The following is a 21,363-nucleotide window of genomic DNA, read 5'->3' as shown; positions in this document are numbered from 1 at the left end:
GATGATGGAGTCAGTGGTTTTTTCTTTAAGGATGCAAACTGCACCGAGCGCTTCCTTGATGTTCACAAAGTCTCTTCTGAATATCATTCTACTGGTTGCTCTGTTTTTATTATACGTTCTTTCAACTGTGAATTCTGCTGCTTCCAAGGTTTTTTTCTTTCTGTATATTTTATGTCTGGTCAGAGTCGGAGACGGTTTCGTTTTGAAAGAATGTTCAACACTCCTGGATATGGAACTCAAGGCTGTGGCCAGTTCTTTAAGAAATAAGAAATTTTAGACATTGTATGATTATTACCTCTCGTCTGTCAATTAGTATCTAGTTTCAGGACTTTACATAGTAAAAAGGCGGTACAGTAAAGTAAGTCGGAAAAAGTATTATCAAAGGCATGGATGTCACCATTTTTCCACCAATGAACGATTCTTACCTTTTGTAACAATTTGCATTTCAATTGGATAGTGATCACTCACAAGAGCTGTCTGAAATGAAATAAGAAACACTATTGGAACAACATTAAATAACATAGGAACAATATAGGAATGTATGGGCTTGAAATAATACCATGGTCTGATTGACATCCAACTCTTGGTCATATTTATAACTTTCCGCACTTGACTCAATGACTGCATTCAACATAGCATCTCCAGCAACAACGAATCTGGAACAAGGTTAAAATTAGAGAATCAAAACATCTAAGGACTGGTATGGATAACAACAAATGTTAACTAATAGTATAACAGAGTACTGATCTTATAGGAGGAAAGTTACATTGCAAGCACAGTAAGGTGACAAGATATCTATTACGAAATAATTATGAACGCAAACTATCCGGCTCAACTCCAACTGACCGATCATAGGCACAGAGTCCTCCAGTTACAGTGGTATCTACGCAATCAGAAATAAGCCAATGAAATCGCCTGTCGTTAGCCAATCGGTTGGTTTTCCATTTGCTATCACTCATGTAGCTGCAGGCCGCATTTAAGTCACCAAGGATTATCACATCTGTTATGCCAAGTTTCCTGATAACGTCGTCATACACAACAGCAAGCTCGTCTATTTCTTGGTTAGCTTTCGACGGAGACGTGTGGATAGCAACAAGCACAAAATCTGTGACATCTGTAATTAAAAGTAAAGAATAAAAACAAGTATAACATGACCTTTACTGGGTAAACATTCAAGTTAGCCTCTAGGAAACTAATATAGTGCGGTAGAGGTGATTAGTCTAAAAAGCCTTATCGAATTATGCTCTGATATGATATGTCATACCCTTGTTCTGGAATAAAGAATCGAACCAATCAAAATTTCGACTGTCAAAGCGTGATATCTTGTAAGTTACACTCAAGAAACTTCCTATCATAATCCCAGACGATCGATGCCAACCCTATCAACCCTCCAAAACACTCTTCTTTGGGCTTGAATCCCCACGAGGTTTAACGTCATACTTACTGGTCACTGAAGAGTAAAAGTGAACGATATATGGTTCCCTTTCAAAAGTATCGCTCTGAAGATCTTCTTGGCCATCATCGTAAGTATAGCTATGTTTAACGGATAAAACGTCTTTCCTGTAGAGAATAAGGCCACATCTACAGTGAAGTACACTGATGGAACTGTAGGCCCTCTTGTGCTGTTTAATGTGACCAGTGAATATTAGTATTATGGGGGTTGAGTGCAGAAGGTTTTCCCATACCGAGAGGGGTTTAACTGTGTCCTATCAGTCGTCTTCGGCCTTACTATACACTTATTTGACGAATTTCGTCTCTCGTGTCATGTTAAGGGAAGCGAACAGGGATAAGTCTGTTCCGTCAGTAATGCTTAAAAAAGAAAAAAGGAAGTGATTCTGGGTTAAGACAGGCTAACGTACATATTTCATTAAAATCCTGACAGCAGCTCATAGCTGTACCAGTGAAAGAACCCCCTCAGAGTAAACCGGTTAAAGAATGCAAAGTAGCTGAATAAGTAAATTGTCGTTGGACTGACCTGAACAGGAACGCGTATTGTTCTTTGCTTGAAGATCTTCCAAGTCGCGGACTGATGGTGATATCGTAAATCCCTTTAGTGGAATTTCTGTGGAATGCAAAAATATAAACAGTAAATGATAAAAAAGTACTAGTAATTTTTATGACAATAAGAATTACATATAACTGAGTTCTTCTTACAACATAAAGAAAACTGAAACGATATCAAGAAACTCTCAACACGTACTTGTTTATTAGTGAAAGCAACTTAAGAATCGCTTTACCAGAGGCATCTCTGATCTCCTGGATAAGAATGACATCAAAGCGGAGAACAATCTGCAAGCATCATGGAGAAAACAAAATGACGCAAAACTAAACGAAAACATAAATATGGTATGACTTATTGTACTCCCCAAAACGAAATACAGAAGGTAAAGTACCAGTAAATTTTAAGTAACCACCGTTAAGATTGCAATCACCTGATCAGTGAAAGTCGGAGGGGGAAGAGGGGGGGGGGGGGAATGGGTGAGTGTGTTCAGCGAGTCTATGCGTTCGCCGCACTTAAAGCTTTCTCCACTATATCACCTGCCGACTGATGGTAAGAACTATTAGTAATGAGTTCTACCTTGGCAACGACGTACAGTGACCACTCAAAGAAGAGACTATTCTGAAGGAAGAGGTGAAGGTTCATTCAGTTCATCGTTTTGAAATCGAATAGTCCGTGTGAACTGAACAGCTGTAAGAATAATCTGCAAAAAGTCCAGCTACACCTTTCTTTTCCGGTAACAGTAATTAACTTACATCGAAACATTTCTCAAGACTATACCTTTAAAAAAGACAAATATCTATAGCTCAACTGGGATTATAAAACTGTTTTCGTCGCTAGAAAATCTTGCTTTAAGCCATGGCCACTTTTACGAAAACGACAAGTACAACCCCCAGGCCAACTGTAAACTGCAACAGTAGCTCATAAGACATTATAATGTCCCTCGCTGCCCGAAATTTTATTTTGGGCCAACAAAACTACAAACTAACATTTAACCGGCTGCTGTAGCAATGAAATACGAAAAAGACAAACCTAATATCATTTGCTTCAGCTACACCAACCTTAACAAGAAGTTCAGGTATTCCTGGTGTCTCCATTTTCTTCTTACCAAATGTTTGGACGTTGAAAGCGGCAATTTTCAGGTTGTTGGGCTGATTCTGTGAATCGTCTCTTCTCTTTTGTTGCTTGTGGTTATCAGGAAACTCAACAATGAATGGCTGCTGAATATCTCTTACAGCCTGTATAGTCTGCCCAGCTTTGTCAAAATTTTGGTCACAGAAAACCAAGGAAAGTGTCGCAACAAAACAAGCCAGGATGGTAAAACCCATTTTAACAACACAATGAATACCCAAAATAAAGAAGCTCTCTTGTACATACAAAATGTGGGACTCTCTTACACTAATGCAACACCCTCGAGGGCAGGTGAGATTGGCACAATAAAAAAAATGGACATATCAAACTATGCATCAAATGTTACTTTACGAAAAAGCAAGGTTTAAAAAAACAAACATTACCAAATGAAGAAATGTAAAATGGTTTCCGTGTTTACACAGCCTGATGAAAACACGCGGGAGGTTGGGAGAACACGAGATAAGCGTAGGAAACCACGACGCGAAGCGGTGTGGTTTCCAGCTTATCGAGCTGTATCTTATCTTATCAACCTCCCAAGTGTTTACATCAGGCTATGTAAACACGGAAACCATTTTACATTTCTTTTATAAAATAACTAATGAAAGAGGAACGAAAACCGTGTTTACATAGGCTCATGTAAAATGGTTTTATGGCCAATCAGAGCGCGCGTACTATTTGAATTATTTTATAAAATAAATTACAAAAGGGCAGAATCACTCCGTTATAACTCTTTCGATATTTTGGCCACCATTTGGCTCTCTAATTTCGAAAATTTTGAAAATTACACAAAGTTCTCAGCAGAACACAAATCAAGATTATTTGTAAGTTTTAACGGTGAAAAATCTTCCCAATGGTAGCTTTCTGAAAATGTCAAATATTATTCTGAACGTTTCAAGGAGCTAAATCTGTGTTAACAAAAAGGACTAAAGTAATTATTGCTAAAAACACGACCCAACTGTTTTAACGAAAGAAACAGTGGAGGAAACTGTAAAAAGCTTTTTAAATTTATTTCCTTTAACAATAACAGTACAAAAGCACTTCTCATTATCTTTTCTAAAACTTATTTTAAATTCCTTTGACAAGAATTTCCTTCTACAAGTGTACTGACGTCTTCCTTGAAATATGATCTCAACCCCTTGTAATATAAATGGATACTTCGGCTGAGTAAATGAAATAGACATTTTGTAAACGACACCCAAAGATGTGTTGAATTTCTTTTAAAACCTAAGGTAACGAGTTGCAATTGATTTTGATAATTACACATACTTAAGTACCTATATTTGGATCAAAGTCTTTCTCGTATTTTCTCCTCGAGTGGATAAACAGTAAATTAAGACACAAAGAAATAAACTTAAAATATTGTCTTGCTATCTTGCTCGAAATTTAGTTTTAGCGTCTTTTCTTTTCCTTTACAGCCGAAAGAGTGCTAAAAATACTTCTTAAAGCCAACATAGTGGTTTTTATGGAACAATATCCGGTTTTTAAAATTGTACGGATATAATTACTTTGTTCTAAAAAAAGCGTTTCAAAATAGCTTGTGCCAGACATTTATTCCCAAAAGAGAAAAAACAACCCTGAAGTGTTCTATTCATTGAGCAGCTAAGAAGTCAGCAATTCAACACAAATTTTAAATTATTTGCTTCACTTCACTGGGTTCTATTTTAGAAACCTGTATTTAGGATCGTGAATCTTATGCATCGACTTAGGGTGAGTTGGGTGAATGAATATGTATCCACGGCAACGAGCATCAAGCCACTGCTTCAGTATCCAGCGGAGACTCATTTGTTTTTAGAAGGACTCGGATTGGCAAGCCTTGTTATTAATGGTTTGTGGTACACCCAGTTTTCTCCCACTTCATGGAACAACTGCCAATCAAAACCAAAGAGACAAATGTTTAACCTTTAACAGCAGGAATATAAGTAGAATCAAGCATCCCTCTTCTGTGAACTCTCCTTATAAGATTTACCTCCCCACCCTCACAGTCAAAAAACAACTTACCTTTGTTTGCCAAGTTAGTCCTTTTTCTTTTCTTTCTCTCGCCTCTGCTCGCTGTCGTTCTTCTAACTAAAAATGAAAAATGGCAGAAACTAGTACGTTATATTCCAGTTAATTGCTTAACATATCACTAACTAGAACAAGTAGAAAAAGGATCGGACATAATCCACTATTTACTGATAACTTATAAATATATTTCAATAACATCGAAAGGCAGGGAGTGGTCGCCAAGACGCCCGAGCCAAAGGTTCAAATTTAAATCAGTCGACTAACAAAATATAAATAAACAATGTAAATAAACACTGAGACAACAAGAAAATAAGTAATAAAAAAAATTAGGTAGACCTTCAGCATTTATACTAATGAGAGATCAATCAATAGAATATGCACAGGAGCACGCGAGACTATATAAAGTTCATACACAGGCACACCAAGAGCTTGCCATGAGTCAGCCGCATTAAAACGAAATTATTTCAGAGAAGTTATAGCGGTTTTAATAACAAAGAACATATCTACGTACCTTGTGTTTCGCTTCAGTTGCATTTTCCACATCGTCATCCTTTAAACTTATTGTAACATCTTTCCATAATCTGAGTGGAGAAAGATTCGCCAATCAAACAAAGGGAATACTTACTCCTTCTCTTCAAACAAATACAACCTACAAACAAAACTAGCATCAACAAGATGTGGGATGCTTACCTCCTAGATTCGTTTCCTTCTTGTTTATGAATTTTCTTTACAGTTTTCATGACTGTTGGCATGCTCAATGTATCAACAAATAATTCGGGTTCCTAGGAAAAACCGGAGTTACAGATGAGAAGAAAAAAACGTCCTTCTCTCACTTAAAAACTAGCTTGGTGTTACAATGGCGGCGGGTGGAGTTTTGGTAGTTTACAGCAGATTTTTAAGTATGATCAGTGAAGACGCTGCTGTCTCTTACAGGCAAACACTTGACTAACTAATTTATCGCCTGGTTACCTCTCGATCGGAATATTTGGCAAACATTTGTCCATTCCATTCCCCTGTGATGGTAAGAAAGGTTTTCTTATCTTCTGGAGAACTAAAGCAGACAAAAAAGACTAATTGACGGTCAAGGACAAAATCGTTTGTAAATAGGAAACAGCAACAATCCCAGCAAAGTGCGTTTTACACTTACGTTACTTCACAAGTTATACGATGCTTTTTACCACCATAAAAAGGCTGAAATGTAAAAAAATACAATTATAATCATAAAGAGCACAGACAGATATAGGTGAAAACAAGCTTCCTCTGAGCAGAGCAGTAAACAAACCCGACAATGGAACTGTACTGCAGCTTGATATCCAGTTTTAGAACAAGTTATGTTGGTTTTTCCTCCAATCTCCACCCAAGGAACTGTGAGAATTGATCTGTAACACGAAAGATCCAAATTCACTCCAGGAGTCAATATTTCACATGTGAAGCAATTGAAAAAAGTAGTCTTGTCTAGTGAAATCGAGTTAAGAGCAAATACCACAACACTGAAAACTTCTACCTGCCATAGCCATTAGGGAATGTTAATACATAGTCCTCGTTATATGGTAAAACTGACACACAACCTGTAACAAGAATAAATAGGATCAGTATGGAGGAAAAGCTTTGACCCGAGGTGTTTCAAACGAAAAAGATGTTAAAGCCTTAGAAAATAAGGTGTCACCTTGTCCAATATTTTCTACTCCAACTGACAGTCCTAGAAACTTTGACTTGGTCCAGATGTGTGCATTGAACGATATCTGTTTACTGCAATTCTCTGCATAAAACGCAGAAACTAGGAACAAATAACATACATTATAATAATACTTCAAGAATTACATGTCAAGCACCTGACAAGCCTTCAAGAAATCAATACTCACTTGGAGGATGATGGGATACTTGCTCGGCAATGAAAGTGACGTCATCTTCTGATGCCCACGGCAGTGGTCCATCAACTGGACATTTCTACAAATCACGAAAACATAAAAAAATGTTAAGCTACAAAGTATTTCAAGAAAGACGTTTGTCGTTTTATATCTACCTTGGTACATTTTTTTATATTATTAACTCAGTCGTAAATCTTTTTTGACCCAAAGAAAAACAATCATACTCCATCTTTACATTTTTTTTTCCTCGTTCACATCAGTTTGAGTAGGAGACACTAAAAACTGAGTCGTCCACTCGACTTAAACCTACAATCATTTTGATTTTTCATTCAGCAGACTCCGATAGGTTTTTGCAACACCCTAATGACGTACCAGGCATGCAACAGTTCTTGAGTTTTCTTCGGTTTTTTTGGTTTTAAATCAATGTCCTATTGGAATCTCTACAACGAGTAGCACTAAGGCATCTACATTATGTGCATTTCAATATAATGGTAACAGAGAATGGTGGTAAAGCAAGCATTTTCCTTTCTTTAGTTTTCATATTTGGAGCAGTAGGGGATGGGGTGTATGAACGATGAATAACACGGAGATATTCTGATAACTACACGTAGAAAGCCAACCCTACTTCCTCATTTGGTGAAATCTGTTCACTTCCTGTTTTCATTTAAATTCAGTCATTTTCCTGTTGGGTGGTCTGTGTAGTCATAGGACATTTATTGTGACGAAGCACATGTTGTTTTAATAGCTGACATTTCAGTCAAATCCATAACGACTCATTTGATCAGATAAGTTATGTAACTAACTCACCTCTGTTCTTGACGTTTCACACTCAGGCAAAACCCAGAAACAACGAAACACCTCTCCTAGGATAGGATTGTAAGGCTTCTTTGCTACTGAGCCCTATAAAAAATAAAAGTTCACAGAAACGTTTTTGTTCTCAACAACAGTCCTTATTATACCTATTTTCGTGAAGCAGTGACAAAATTTCTCCTGGCCAGCCGTAGCTAATGGTAATCTACACAGGCCAGTCTGTCAAGGTTATTTCACCAATCAATAATACTTGACGGCTTAGAGCGAGGGAAAAGTGAAAGTGAAATCTTTGGAGTTAAATTCTGCGGCTGGATGCCAAGGGCATCCACGGCAACGGATAAGCTGCCAGCATACCTTTAATCGATGGGATTTAAAAATGTTCTATGAACTAGCTAAAAGAGAAGTGTTAAGTAGCAAAAACGTCTTAGCGATCACGTTGAGATGGACTAAGTGAGCGGGAAACAAATAAACTGTATATCTTGAAAAATAATGATGTAACAAATTAATCTAACGCTTAGTAACAAATAAGTCAGCAGAGAGGAATGTTTAACATACCTTACGACCAGCGTGGAAAGCAGACAAATACCACCTAACTACTGCTATCATACGATCTCTTGGATGTGAATAGTTCACAATACTAAAAATACAACAAACAACACACAAGTTAATGCATACTTGATCACTTCATGCACGAAAAATCTGCTGAGACATCAAATTCTTATCTATTATTCGTTACGTTGACAGACTGACTGAACATTGGAAAACAAAACTACCACTGACGGAACTTACTCGACAAACAGGTCAGGGTGAGCAAAAAAATCTGCATACATTTCCAACAAAGACCTTCTCTCCAGGATAAACGTCGGAAGAACAACCTACAAGCGGGAAAAAAGTCTAAGATGTCAATCAATCAATCAATCAATCAATAAATCGAGTGACAGAGCCAATGAAGAGTCTAGTTTCGCAGCATAAGCGATTCTTTTTCATAAAATAATTCAAATAGTACGCGCGCTCTGATTGGCCATAAAACCATTTTACATGAGCGTATGTAAACACGGTTTTCGTTCCTCTTTCATTAGTTATTTTATAAAAGAAATGTAAAATGGTTTCTGTGTTTACATAGCCTAATGTGAACACTTAAGAGGTTGGGAGAACACTCGATAAGCTGGAAACCACTCCACTTCGCGTCGTGGTTTCCTTCGCTTATCTCGTGTTCTCCCAACCTCCCGCGTGTTTACATCAGGCTATGTAAACACGGAAACCATTTTACATTTCTTCAGTTATAATCAGTTCACCTTGGTCAAGTCCATTCCCAGACGCACTTGAGATAACAAATGAGTGATAATACTGCTATGTTTGTCGATAGCCTCAACTGCAATCAACAAAAACAACCCACAAATGATAAATCTGGGTGGACTAAGCAATATTGTTGTCTCCTTATGCGTTTAAATTTGAGAATAACTGATGACAAAAATAAAAACAGCGACTAGGAGCATTAATAAGCCATTCTAATAAACCACACAGCAGCCGAAACAAAGTCACTTTCATAGAAAAACAAAATAAGGAAAAATAGCAGTTAAGTCTTACCTCTGACAGTTTTTGCCATTGTTTAAGCAGTTTTACCGAAATTAACGATACTGTGCTTTTAGTTATACTTTCGCTATTGTGCCAAATAGTTCCCATTACGTAATATGTTATGTAGATCACAAGAATCTCGTGAGACAGAGACACAGTTACGGTAATGTTAGGCACGTGCTTCTCTAACCGCCACGACAGTGTCAAAATACAAGCTAATAGGGTTATTCATCGTACCAACGTTCAAGCATTGCTCTTTTATGTAAAGTTACAAGCAAAGCCTTAAAACTACTGAAATGGAGGACTACGGAGGAAAGGAGATAATAATAATTTTTACTTTGTTGCATGTGAAGTGTTTCATCAGGAGAAACGCTCAGTCTAAGTATGGGAGATCGTCTACTTATGAATGCACGTGCACGTTGACGTAATATTTATTTCGAGCCCTTGTCACTAGTTAGATATTTCTGATTCAGGCCAAGGAATTTAGCAAATTGACAGTTTCTCCAAACTGATTTCCAACCTCCTTCCGTTTTTAGTGTACGAGGGGCAACTGTATAATTTGATTAGATCTGTAACACAATCTAAATAACATTTCCCAAAAGAGCCTCTCAACCGAGATAAGCCTCTTACCCCACCCCACTAGAGAGTTACCCCTTACAAGACCTTCAACTTCCTTCAAAGTAATAACATTTAAGGTGAATCTCAGATTTCCTCAAAGACTGTTGAAGGGTTGGTTTGGTTAGGTGGGTTAAAAAGGAAACGAGACAACAGGTTTTTCTTGATTTATGAGTCAAAAAAATTATGTGTATTGATATCCGTGATGAGGCTAACTGACTTTCACCTCGTTAACTGTTAAAAGAAACTTCTAAGGAACGTTGTATAAAATTAATAAGTATCGACATGTCAAGCTATTGCCAAGTTATTACTCGTAAATAATTATTATTGTCATCATAAGATTCAAAAGCGGTGTTTCGTTAAACCTTACGCCTACATACATTTGCAAATCACTTACGGTCTCCTCCTGTAGTGTCATCATCCTCTATTTCATATTCGTCTAAATTAAAATATACATATAGAGATACTTTAGTATATTAACAACAAAGTAAAGGCCTTTTTAACTCCCTCATTTACAAAAATTTGAACCGGGCTTTGACCAAACATTCAAAAATTGGATTTCTCTGACACTTACACAATTCCAGTGGGAAAAAAAGAAGCAACAAGGTCAAGTGTGTTAATTTAGGGACTTAAGAGATTCAGTTAACCGTTTAACTCCCAAAAGTGATTAACATGTTACTTCTCCCAATAATATCCATACATTATCCAGCAAGCAGGTAATGAGAATACTCAAACTTATTAGGGAAAAGTTATCTTGATCTAACACCAAATTCTCCCAGCTACTTTACAAGGAAATGTGTAGTAGCTAGAGGGGAGAATTAACAATCAGATCCTGTAAGTTAGAGGGTTAAGAAAGGGATTTTACTGTACAATTTCTAATTATTTCCATGATTAAGGCCAAACAAACCAAGCCTTGGATTCTCTTAACTATGGACATACCACCATTTATATAAATAACACAAAAAATTACCTCGATCCATCCACTTCTTGGATGCTGAAAATGGGTTACTCTGAGGAGGAGAGCTGTACAAAAAAAAGGCAACAACAATAACAACAACTGTCAACAAAGAATTACCTTAAGTTTGAAATTAACATTTCAAAGACTCTGATATTGGGCAAGCCTTACTCTATCCAAGCTCCAATTATGATGACTTCTTCTTGAAGCACAGTCAACCTTACCTCATGGCACAATATATTTACAGCTATTGAGTTAGCTTACTGCAGTTGTGTAACAGTGCAAATTATAATAATGATTATTGATGTTACATAAAGGCAATGTTGTTATTGGACAGAGAGAGGTCCACCACTAACCTTGACGGTGCAGATTCTGAGTCATGGAACTCATCTGCATCAAAGAATTCCACTTCATCTTCATCCTCGCTACTGGAGTATGAAGTGAATGGTACCACATGATCATCACGACTTGGTGACAAAGAGAACCCAACTTGTGGGTGAATACTTGTTCTGTCAAGTTGTAAGTGAACACTTCTTTCAGCTGATGATAGTTCATGGTTAGATTTTGATGTTGCCTTAGAGGATTCAAAACCACATCCTTCATCACTGGAAACTGAAGAAGACTTATCCCTCACATTAAGTGAGGAGTCACTCTTACTGGACTTAAGGGTTCTGTTTTCTGCTGCAGTTTCCACATTTTGCTCTCCTTCATTCCCACCTCTATCACTGTCCTGTGCAAGAGAAGGGTCTGGGCTTTTGGCTGAGTTATGATCATTGAGTACTGGCATCACTAGCTCTACACAAGTACTTGCAGCAACTGATTTCTCACATTCAATCTGTTGGAATTAGAGTAACACAACAACTGTTTACAAATGTTAGCTTTATGGGTGTTCACAGGAAGGAGAATGGGTGTTAGTTTACAAAGTTTCAAAGCAGAACTGTTTCATAAATTAATGATGAAAAAATCATCAACACAGTTACAGTCCTCAAATAACAATGTTGGTCTATCAAGTATAGAAGAACAGTTACCTTTAGAGCAGACATCTGCTTCAAGCAATGATTCATTGACTCCAGCATTCTCTATTGAAGAAAAAAATCATAACTATTGTTTTGTGGATACCTCCATCAAGGGCCATTTTTCCTAGACTGATTAATCACTTGGAAAAATCTCCAATTGAACTGTATGTTTCTTACAGCATTTCTTATTATTTTAGATGTTGACACATGAAAAATTCTCTTGGCCTTAAAAGATTGAAGTTTAGTTACAACACAAACCATTCAGAATACCATAAAAAGAAATCTATTTTGAATAATAATTTATGGCCCTCTAAAAAATATGAACCCAACAGGTACCTGTTTGGAAAAGCATTACTTTGCATGAATAATTTATATTGTACTTTAGGAGGACAAAATAACATCACTTCTGGAAACTTTCTTCATTGCTTAGCTTTCCACGTAGGGTTACTAATTCTTGTTTGTTTGAATTTCATGTAATTGAATTTTATTTATCCACTGAAATTGCAAGTTGCAAGAACCTTACTCAATTTATAGGTACTTGATAATGTGAAAATGGAAAACTACAAAACTACAGTCTTATGGAAGTATAAAAACAAGTTTGCAAAATATCTCTAAATTCCAACCTCGTAATCTTATTTTAAAATTTCATGCAGGACATAAAAAATAACCAAGAAAGGTGCAGTGTAAGTTATGTCTCCTAACAATGTTTTGTTATTCTACACAAAGATAAATTTATGTATGAAATAGTCCATTCAGTGGAAACAAGACCCAATGCCAGGAATGTGGTATTTTTGTCAACTATTACTTAAACGTTTTGATACAGACCCTTATTGTTGTCACTCCTTAATAAATTATCTTAAATATATTAAAGTTCACACGGCAACCAGGTAGGCAATCAGAAATGGTTTGATGCTACTCTGGTTTACAGATTTAGTGACTTTGACCCCTGATGAAGGCACTAGACAGGAGTGTCGAAACGTTGGGTCTATGAATTGTAACTTCTTCAGTTACATTCATTAAATCTGTAAACCAGAGAAGCATCAAACCATGTCTTATCTTAAATACTCAGTACTGTGCAGTGTACAGCACTTTGTCTTTCGCTGTTGTTTGTTATGAATTAAATTGCTAAAATCATAAAAGTACACATTTGTTTGGTTGTAATGAATAGATAACACTTGGAAAGCCTAAAAGGGGTACAACTTCAAAAATAGATATAGGAATCATCTATTTCATGAATATAAGTACTTTATCCTACCATCCAAGTAATGAGTAATCATAAAAAGTTTCCAAAACATTTGGTAAGCTTGTGCCCAGGTACAATACCTGTCATTAGTAAATTCATCCCTTTATCATTTATCTGCTGAGATTGGCCGCATACCCATTCAGTTTACCCATGATGGCTAGGATCACAGATCTTCAGTCAATCTCACGGCTTTAAGTGAAGGACAGTTTTTTGTCAAAGGTGTCACCCAGAATTAACTCTAGGACAACCCTAACAGAGGGTGGGTTGCACGAGACTTTCTTGGCTGATTTTCTATCTCGCTTTTGTTGTATGATTGACAGCCAAGCTTACCCTCTTTCATAGGTCAGGTAGCAGGCTTGATGTTTGAGGTTGGACAATGTGGAGTGTCAAAGAAAGGCAACTGGGTAGAGGGTGCTGCTGACTTTGAATATTGGGTTAAGCATACAGTTACTGTGTGAGCAAACACCTTTTTGCCAATCATTTTTAACCTTCCTTAATTTGCTGTTACTTACAGTAGATGAGTCCTTTAGGATAGCATATCTCTAAGGAAACCAAAAGTACAAGTAATTTAATTAAGCTCCCTGACTTCGTTGTGATGTGTAGTAAAATGAGTTTGATAACATAAAATTCTGCCAAGTACATGAAAGGGAAGGTCAGGGGATGGGTGTTCTAAATCAATTGTCCTAAAAAGTTTTTTTTTTTCCCACCAAAACAATTGTTCAAAAAATTGAACCTAAACAACAGCAAGCAAAAATACCTGTGAATCTTGAGCTCCTGTATCAGCACTCATTCGAGTATGTAAATTCTACAAGAAATATTTAAAACATAATTGTATAACTGCCTCCTCCTGGTCTAAACAAACTATATTGAGGTATGATTTGTCTTAGCAAGTTTTCAAATTAACAGAATTGGATAGAATCCCTTAGGTGACTGGAAAGGCTTCACTGTCCTACAAGCACAACTAAAATTTACTTCACCCAAAAAATGCTACTATTAAGAATTTGTTCATGCTTAGCGTGCATATATCAAGTTATGGATGCATGCGGGAAGTTTGGAAAGCATGAAAAATATGTAAGAGTAGCTCGAGGCGCAGCCGGGAGCAACTCTAGCTTTTTGAGTGCTCTCCAAACTACCCAAGTGCATCCATAACTTGATATACGTACAGCTAAAAGCATGAGCAAATTCTTTTATAACAGAGCGGCAATGAACAAAAACTGCTCACATCATCTTATTTACACACAGGCGTGTGTAAATAAAGATTTTGTTCATAGCAGCTCAATAGGACTTACATAGAGCAAGCACGCATGTGATGTTATAATACTTATTTTCAAATGAAATCAAAGTGACATGACAAAACAACCAAAGGTTTTTTACGTCTTTTATATTTTGGAGGTAAGGAAACTCTGTGACATCACAACACAAATTCATTCTTGGATTTTCCCAAAGTAATGTACTAAGACAGCATTAAAGAACTTCTATTTGGCAGAAAAACATGTATGTCCACCAAGAAGATGGGGGCTTACACTGTCAGAGATGTGATGATGTATACTTATACAGAGTAAATGAAATAAATTCAACATCACTTGTATACACCTTGATTTGTTGTTCAAGAATCTTCTGGTATGCATCAGCTTCTGCTAGACGTTGTTCCAAGTTTTCTTGAGAGGGATCAAACAGAGTCTGAAAACCTGCCATTGGTCTCTGAAAAGATTTAGGCACAAAACAATGTCGAATCTTCCAAGGCACAGAATAACAATAGTATACTTTCCAATTTACATAAACTGAACACACTTCAATTCAAGATCCTGAAATAAGAAAGAAATAAGAAACCTTTCTGGCTTGTGAATGTCTTTTGATTGTGTCTTCTAAAGCTCTAATCCAGCGTTCTCTCTCCTCTGCATCACGTGCTGACAAAAGGAGAGGAAGCTATTATAATCAAAGTCGTAAATAAAGTAAAGCTAAAAAAATTAAAAACAAACAAGAATCAAAAAGGCCAGAACAGGACAAATAGAACTTCATACTTCATACATAAAAGATCTATATTAAAATGCTGACATACAGGTTCTGATTTAAGCTCAGCATTGGTTACAAATTAATTTCCTCAATTATGGTAATGTATGATGATGTATAATAATGAGTTGGGAACCTTAAAAAAAAAATATGCTGTAAATTTCTGGTTTTGACAGGCTTTAACCCTTTCACTCCCAAGATGTAATTAGTAATTCTCCTTACTATCTGCTATACAATTCTTATGATGTTAGTTCAGAGAATTTGGTATTGGATCAACTAATAATCCCATGATTGATATTCTTCTCTATTCTCATCACCTGCCTGCTTGATATTGTATTGACACTGTAAGGAGAAATTCTGTCTTGGTCACTTGTGGGAGTGAAAGGGTTAAGTTGACCAGCTGATCAAACAATCTGACCATGGATATCTAATACAATGTTACTTAACTTGAGACAGGCTAAAGGTTGACCAGCTGGTCAAATAATTTGACCATGGATATCTTATAAAATGTCACCTAACTTGAGGCAGGCAGGCAAAACACTGAAAAGTATTGTTTTCAATCAACAGTCACATTATGGTATTCTCCAGAGGAACACAAGTTCACGTTCAAGTTTTTGGTCTAACAGATTACCTTCTCATCCCTTAAAAACTAGTCAGTAACTTGGAAAATGACCCCCAATGGAATTGAGTCTTTTACAGGTTTGAATTTATAAAAATGGAAAATAACATCAGAACTTGGGCAAAATTAACTGCTATAGACGAAACTCTGTATTTCGTGTGGTGGAGTTATTGAATAATTACCCCCATTGAAACAAAGACCATAGCTAGTACAATGAATGAGATCAAATTATACATACAGCTCATGGAACTGATCAAACTTTGTTGCAGCATGTATGTTTTTCCAGTTATTTGCAGCTGCAATATACATCCTTATTCAAAATTTGGAAATATTAAGAAGCATTATATTAAAGTGTACAATTATAATTATTAATTTAAATTATATGTCAAGGAGAGTAAAAACTTTATATGGATACCTTGAAAGTGAAAGGTCTTTTGATCACAGCTTATTGTAAAGGTGCTGTCCTCTTCATCATCAATTCCAATGTTTGCCCCCTAAAATTTATTTCATTATGTCAACCAACTTTTTCACATGTAATCTTTAAATGAATGCATCAAAATTTTGACTTGGACTGTTATGTAGAGGTCAGGCTGGCTATATCACAGGATCTTTAGCTACATGTACAGCGTAAATGTAGAATTTACTCCCATATAAATTGTTATATTTAATTTGAGTAAGATACTTAGGGACAAGACAATGAGTGAGAATTAAGGGGCGGGGTTACATATCTTGTACCCCTTCCTCACATCATATAATTATCCATAGGTTCAATTTTTCAAACATTGCAGGGCTACATCTCTGTAAGCTTCTTTACAGATAACCCCAAAGCTCAACTTTACACCTTAAGGGTTCTTTTCAACAAAGTCAATGCCAATCAATATAGAAGCAATCCTTGCAGTTATGAACACTACTGAACTAGTATTCAGGCCCACATAGGACTTGAACCTATGACCTCTGCAATACCCATGCAGCACTCTACCAACTGAGCTAACAAGCCAACTGGGAGCTAGTCATTATGTTGGATCCAAATAAACCTTCCAAGTAGTGAACAATGACTGTAAATATAGGAAAATCATGTATGTGCACTGCGGTTGAAGAAACTAATATAAGAGTGATCCTTGCAGTCATGAACACATCTAAACTACTAGTTGAAATAAGACCTGAAAAAATTCAGGTCCATACAAAATTTGAACCCATGAACTTTGAGATATCGGTGCAGCACCCTGCCAACTGAGCTAACGAGTGCTCTACCAACTGAGCAAACAACCACTACATCAGTAGTGTTCATAACTGCAAGGATCGCTTCTGTATTCATTTCTTTATCTGCAGTACACATTTAAGATTTTCATATATTTACAGTCAAAGTCAATGCCTTTTGCCAACTGCTCCATATGAAACATTGCATTGAAAAGATGTGGAGGGTCTGTCAGATATCAACTTAATTTACCTTCAGACGTAAACATCCTCTTCTTGTTCCTCTCATCATTTTGTCCTTGGACTGTGATCAATAGCAACATGGTCAAACAGAATTTTCAATTTACGAAATAACATCATCTCGTCGATCGTAATTACATTTAATTTGAATCATACGTTTACTTTTCTCCATATAAAATTCCTCTTTGTTTTAAGTTTCCGTTTCTCCCAAGACGCTAAATAACGTACGTAGCCAGTAGGAACGAGCCTGAATATGTTGCCTAATGGCCCTCCTCCCCATTACTTGTCCTAAAATTTCACTGAATGTGCACCGTAGTTATTTTGGTTCCCTGACCGTCTACGATTGACTCTCTTACGTGAACGCAGGTTTAAAGGTAAAAGCGAGTGCTTTGTTATTTTATGGAAATCACCCCAAAAGGAATTAGACTCACTGTATAATAGGACAACAACCCTGTATTATCATCCAAAACAAACCACCGATACTGCCATCCTTTTACAACATTCGTCCATTTAGATAGAGGTCCTTCCATCACGACCGCCATTTTGAATCTTTCCTAGAGCCCAGTCACGAGCAACATTACTTAAGTGCTATGTGGTGTAAAGATCACGTAGTGTTTTCAATCACTACAAAGGTCTATAAGGCACAGCGTTACGATTTGATTTAAGTTATGAACACATAAAAAAAATCATCTGGCAAAAATAAGTTACTTTTCTTGCCAAGAAATTGATGGAAGGGAGAAGGGCGGGGTTGTACCGTAATGATTGAAGGGGTAAGTTTCTAAAGAAACTGTGGTGCTGCGTCGGTGGGAGAGTATAGCAGGTAATTTAGTGTTAACAACTGGGTTGAAAACGTAAATTAGCCACCGTAAAGAGTAAAAAAGCTGACGTTTCGAGCGTTAGCCCTTCGTCAGAGCGATTAGAAGAATTGTGGGTTGTGTATGGATTTATATGTAGAAAGTGGAGCTACGCCATTGGTGGGAATATGGTGACGAAAAAAATGTGGAAATAAACGACAAGGACGCATCCAAGCCAGTCGCTAGACACTTTAATCTTCCTTATCATTCTAAACAGCATATGGCAGTTTGCGGCCTTTCCTTACATCTAGGCAGTTCGGAAAGCCGTAAAACACTAGAACAAAAATTTATATTTCAAATCGGCACCCTTAATCCCCACGGAATCAACGAGCGCTTTTCATTCAACTATTTATTCCTGTTTTTTCGTCACCATATTCCCACCAATGGCGTAGCTCCACTTTCTACATATAAATCCATACACAACCCACAATTCTTCTAATCGCTCTGACGAAGGGCTAACGCTCGAAACGTCAGCTTTTTTACTCTTTACGGTGGCTAATTTACGTTTTCAACCCAGTTGTTAACACTAAATTACCTGTTGTACCGTAATGTTCGACGAAGTTATGAGAGAAAGCCCTATAGACAAAGGAAAATGGTAAGGTATTGGAGGGAAAGGGAAGGAAGCCTGTTGAACGGAAATGCAGATATAATGGAAGGAAAGACAAAAGGAGCACAAGGAAAACATGATGAACTTAGCGGGAGAGGAGAAATGTAAGGTGACGTAAAAAATGGACGGATAAAGAAAAGGACCAGAGGAGTACTAAAGACACTTAATCTGCTATATTTTCTCGCTTTATATCATCTCCTCTTATTAGAAAGTATTAAAATGTTCAGGCAAAGTTGCGTTTTAGTATAATATATTAACAGGTGAATTCCTCACGAAAATACCCGCCTTTACATGAAATTGTACTAAAGCTGAAACTGGAAACACCTTCCATGGTCGGTTACAAAGTAGTTAATCCCGTAGCAGTTCAGTTATAAACATAGTTCAAACGTTATTTTCCTTTGTTTCACAGATGGCGAATAACCCTTCGGAACAAAAAAGGGAAAGAGAGACAGCCTCCCGTCTTCGTTCAACTATATTTTCTTATCAAGATCTTTATTTGTCATTATTGTAATTTTTTTTATTATAATCATTATCTTTTCTTATTACTTCTATTTCATTTTGCTCGCTTGCGACAGAAATAAGTCGAAATGAGTGACTTTCAATTTCGACTATCGCATGGCCAGTCAAAATGATGCAAAATCGAGCAGCCCTCGTCCAAACCTTCAATACGTGGAGTAAAAAATTTCAGACACGTGTGTAAGTTTTAGCCATGAATATCTTTGCTGACTACGCAACTTCGCCGCAGGCTATACGTCATGTTGTTTACTTCTTCAATCAGTTTACACGGGACTCTCAACTTAATACTTTTGCGCACAACATCATTTCTGAGGCTCTTCATGACAACGACTTGCCCATGATCCCTCAATTTTCTTAACTTTTACTTCTCTGCTTGGTGGAAAAGAGGATCACTAGCTGAGTTTCCAATGCAAATAGTTACACATGAATGCAGCTTAGGACAGATGAAACTGGCCCGACTATTTTATTACATTTGGTAGTCCAGCATAAGACTTACTGCGCCGGTGGTGCTGTGTAGAAGCAATTCCCTCATGTGAATCACTGACTATTAATGAAGCAGAGTGACTATCTGCTTCACTACTGACACTAACTGATCTTGGTCTAGGAGCAGCAGCAATTACAGAGAACGAGTCCGCCAAGCGTGGTAGAGAAGGGAGAGAAACAGAATTCCCACAAGAGCCTTTTCTACCGTCTTGCCCCTTGAGAGGATGACTGTTCTTCTCCTGCAGAGGTGGTAACACAAGCGATGTCTTCTTTTCTGTTGTACTTTTTTTTCTGTATTGATTTTCAAATCGATTTTGTGCAGCTTTAAGCTGACATGTTTCTGCTTCATACTGTTTCATCAAACGCTGCTTTTCCTTCTGTAAATTCTGCTCTTCTCGAGAATTAGAAGCGTTTGCCATTCTCCAACTCTTGGAGGCCATCATTTTTTCATGTTTAGATAGTGAAGTTTTCATCATGAGAACCTTCAGCGTAACTTAATGTTGTTGTTACTCTTTAAAGGACTACTGAGTGCAATTAAGCACCCCCTGGAGGCCTTTACGAAATCGTCATTAGGGCGCGAACGACGCAATACAGAACAAAGCTATCATTTGGCGTAACCAACGATTGTTGTGTGAAAGAATTTTGGAAACAGCCTCCAGGCGAACTGCACACTATGGTTAATACATAAACTACAATAGAGGAGCCGGCCGGAAATTAATGCAACTAAAAAATAAATATATAAAAAATAATAATGGCGGACTAACTATTTCATAAAATAACTTGTAGATTCTTGCAGAGACGGGATGAAAGTAAACCGCTTCCACACAGTGTAAGTACTGAAGACAAAGTGTTCCTGCAAACATTGCTCGTCAGTTGCGTCAAGTTCTGCTTTCCTGATGGCGTAAAGAAAAGAAACTTTAAACTTGAGAATGTCATTTGGCTTTCAGTCTCTCTTATCAGTCTCTAGATTTTTTTGTTCCGTTGTTCGTTATAGGAACTAGTACAGACTGAAGACCAACAAATCTTGAATCTTCTAAAGGAGATAGCAACAGGCTATGTTCTGCTCTTAATTCAAAATTTAGTTTCATAAGGTTTCTGGTTTTTTCCCGTTTCACAAATCCTTTGTCTACTTTTGTCTTTAAAATGATCTCACTCGGGCGACTGTTCAAACTGGACTTTTGAGTTGAAGAATAGGGAGGAAGAAACCAGGATTCATTCTTTATTATAATGTTAGAGAGCGCCTTGTTTTTTGAGCATGAAGGAAGAAGGGAAATACAAGCCTTTTCTAAAACACTAGAGTTCCCACCAAGAGACCGAGCTTCAGAAAGTGGAACCACTGAATCACAAGTCTCACATCTGTGCCATTTGGTGACGTCACCTAACACTGTTTTTTCTGTGCAATCTCGGTATGAGTGACGTATGAATGGCGTCATACAATGAGGCGTGACCGAGCCTTGTCCTCTGTAAAGTGTCTCGCCCTTTACATGTGACATTTTGTCGCCCGTGTACAGATCAATATCTGTTGTCAGAGATTTCTTTTTCACTGAAAGGGACCTCAACGATTTTTCTCTCCCGGCTAAGCCCCGTGTAGGTTCGTTGCTAGTATTTTGTATTTTGCGGTATT

The 21,363-nt window shown here is 37.1% G+C and overlaps 2 protein-coding genes across 4 annotated transcripts in view; both read right to left on the bottom strand.

The window, feature by feature from the left end:
* Nucleotides 1-3,632, bottom strand: part of LOC113664567 (deoxyribonuclease-1) — a 3,863-nt gene extending 231 nt beyond the window's left edge. The window contains exons 1-8 of the mRNA XM_027180187.2: nucleotides 3,061-3,632; nucleotides 2,201-2,289; nucleotides 1,976-2,062; nucleotides 1,445-1,560; nucleotides 847-1,114; nucleotides 560-656; nucleotides 426-477; nucleotides 1-254 (exon numbers count right to left, since the gene is read on the bottom strand). The exon at nucleotides 1-254 is cut by the window's left edge and continues 231 nt beyond it. Of these exons, the coding sequence (XP_027035988.2) occupies nucleotides 1-254; nucleotides 426-477; nucleotides 560-656; nucleotides 847-1,114; nucleotides 1,445-1,560; nucleotides 1,976-2,062; nucleotides 2,201-2,289; nucleotides 3,061-3,327 (1,230 nt within the window). The 5' untranslated portion in view covers nucleotides 3,328-3,632. The remainder of the gene's footprint in view (nucleotides 255-425; nucleotides 478-559; nucleotides 657-846; nucleotides 1,115-1,444; nucleotides 1,561-1,975; nucleotides 2,063-2,200; nucleotides 2,290-3,060) is intronic.
* Nucleotides 3,633-4,116: 484 nt separating this feature from the next.
* On the bottom strand, nucleotides 4,117-17,866 carry LOC113664568 (oxysterol-binding protein-related protein 9). 3 transcript variants are annotated; one of them, XR_016181286.1, is made up of 25 exons: nucleotides 17,711-17,866; nucleotides 17,293-17,343; nucleotides 16,261-16,339; nucleotides 15,047-15,123; nucleotides 14,810-14,917; nucleotides 13,974-14,021; nucleotides 13,729-13,758; nucleotides 11,986-12,036; nucleotides 11,314-11,792; nucleotides 10,973-11,025; nucleotides 10,400-10,441; nucleotides 9,108-9,184; nucleotides 8,602-8,687; nucleotides 8,368-8,449; nucleotides 7,810-7,902; nucleotides 6,997-7,081; nucleotides 6,801-6,911; nucleotides 6,639-6,702; nucleotides 6,417-6,513; nucleotides 6,282-6,325; nucleotides 6,104-6,204; nucleotides 5,825-5,916; nucleotides 5,646-5,715; nucleotides 5,129-5,194; nucleotides 4,117-4,995 (listed from the first exon to the last, which is right to left on the bottom strand). XR_016181286.1 is itself a non-coding variant. In XM_089188080.1 (25 exons), exons 1-25 carry the CDS (start codon nucleotides 17,819-17,821, stop codon nucleotides 4,909-4,911), a joined length of 2,265 nt encoding a protein of 754 aa, XP_089044206.1. In that variant the 5' UTR covers nucleotides 17,822-17,864; the 3' UTR covers nucleotides 4,117-4,908. The 3 variants fall into 3 exon arrangements, 2 of the variants coding, with proteins under 2 accessions (XP_089044206.1, XP_027035989.2); XM_089188080.1 differs by having other exon boundaries at nucleotides 6,104-6,185; nucleotides 17,711-17,864; XM_027180188.2 differs by lacking the exon at nucleotides 13,729-13,758 and having other exon boundaries at nucleotides 6,104-6,185; nucleotides 17,711-17,864.
* Between the last annotated feature and the right edge of the window lie 3,497 nt (nucleotides 17,867-21,363).

This window comes from Pocillopora damicornis, chromosome 11 (genome assembly GCF_964200805.1).
Source record: "Pocillopora damicornis chromosome 11, jaPocDami1.2, whole genome shotgun sequence".
Lineage (NCBI taxonomy): Eukaryota > Metazoa > Cnidaria > Anthozoa > Scleractinia > Pocilloporidae > Pocillopora > Pocillopora damicornis.
The sequence above is the reverse complement of the archived record's forward strand: the minus strand, read 5'-3'. Positions and strand labels throughout refer to the sequence as shown.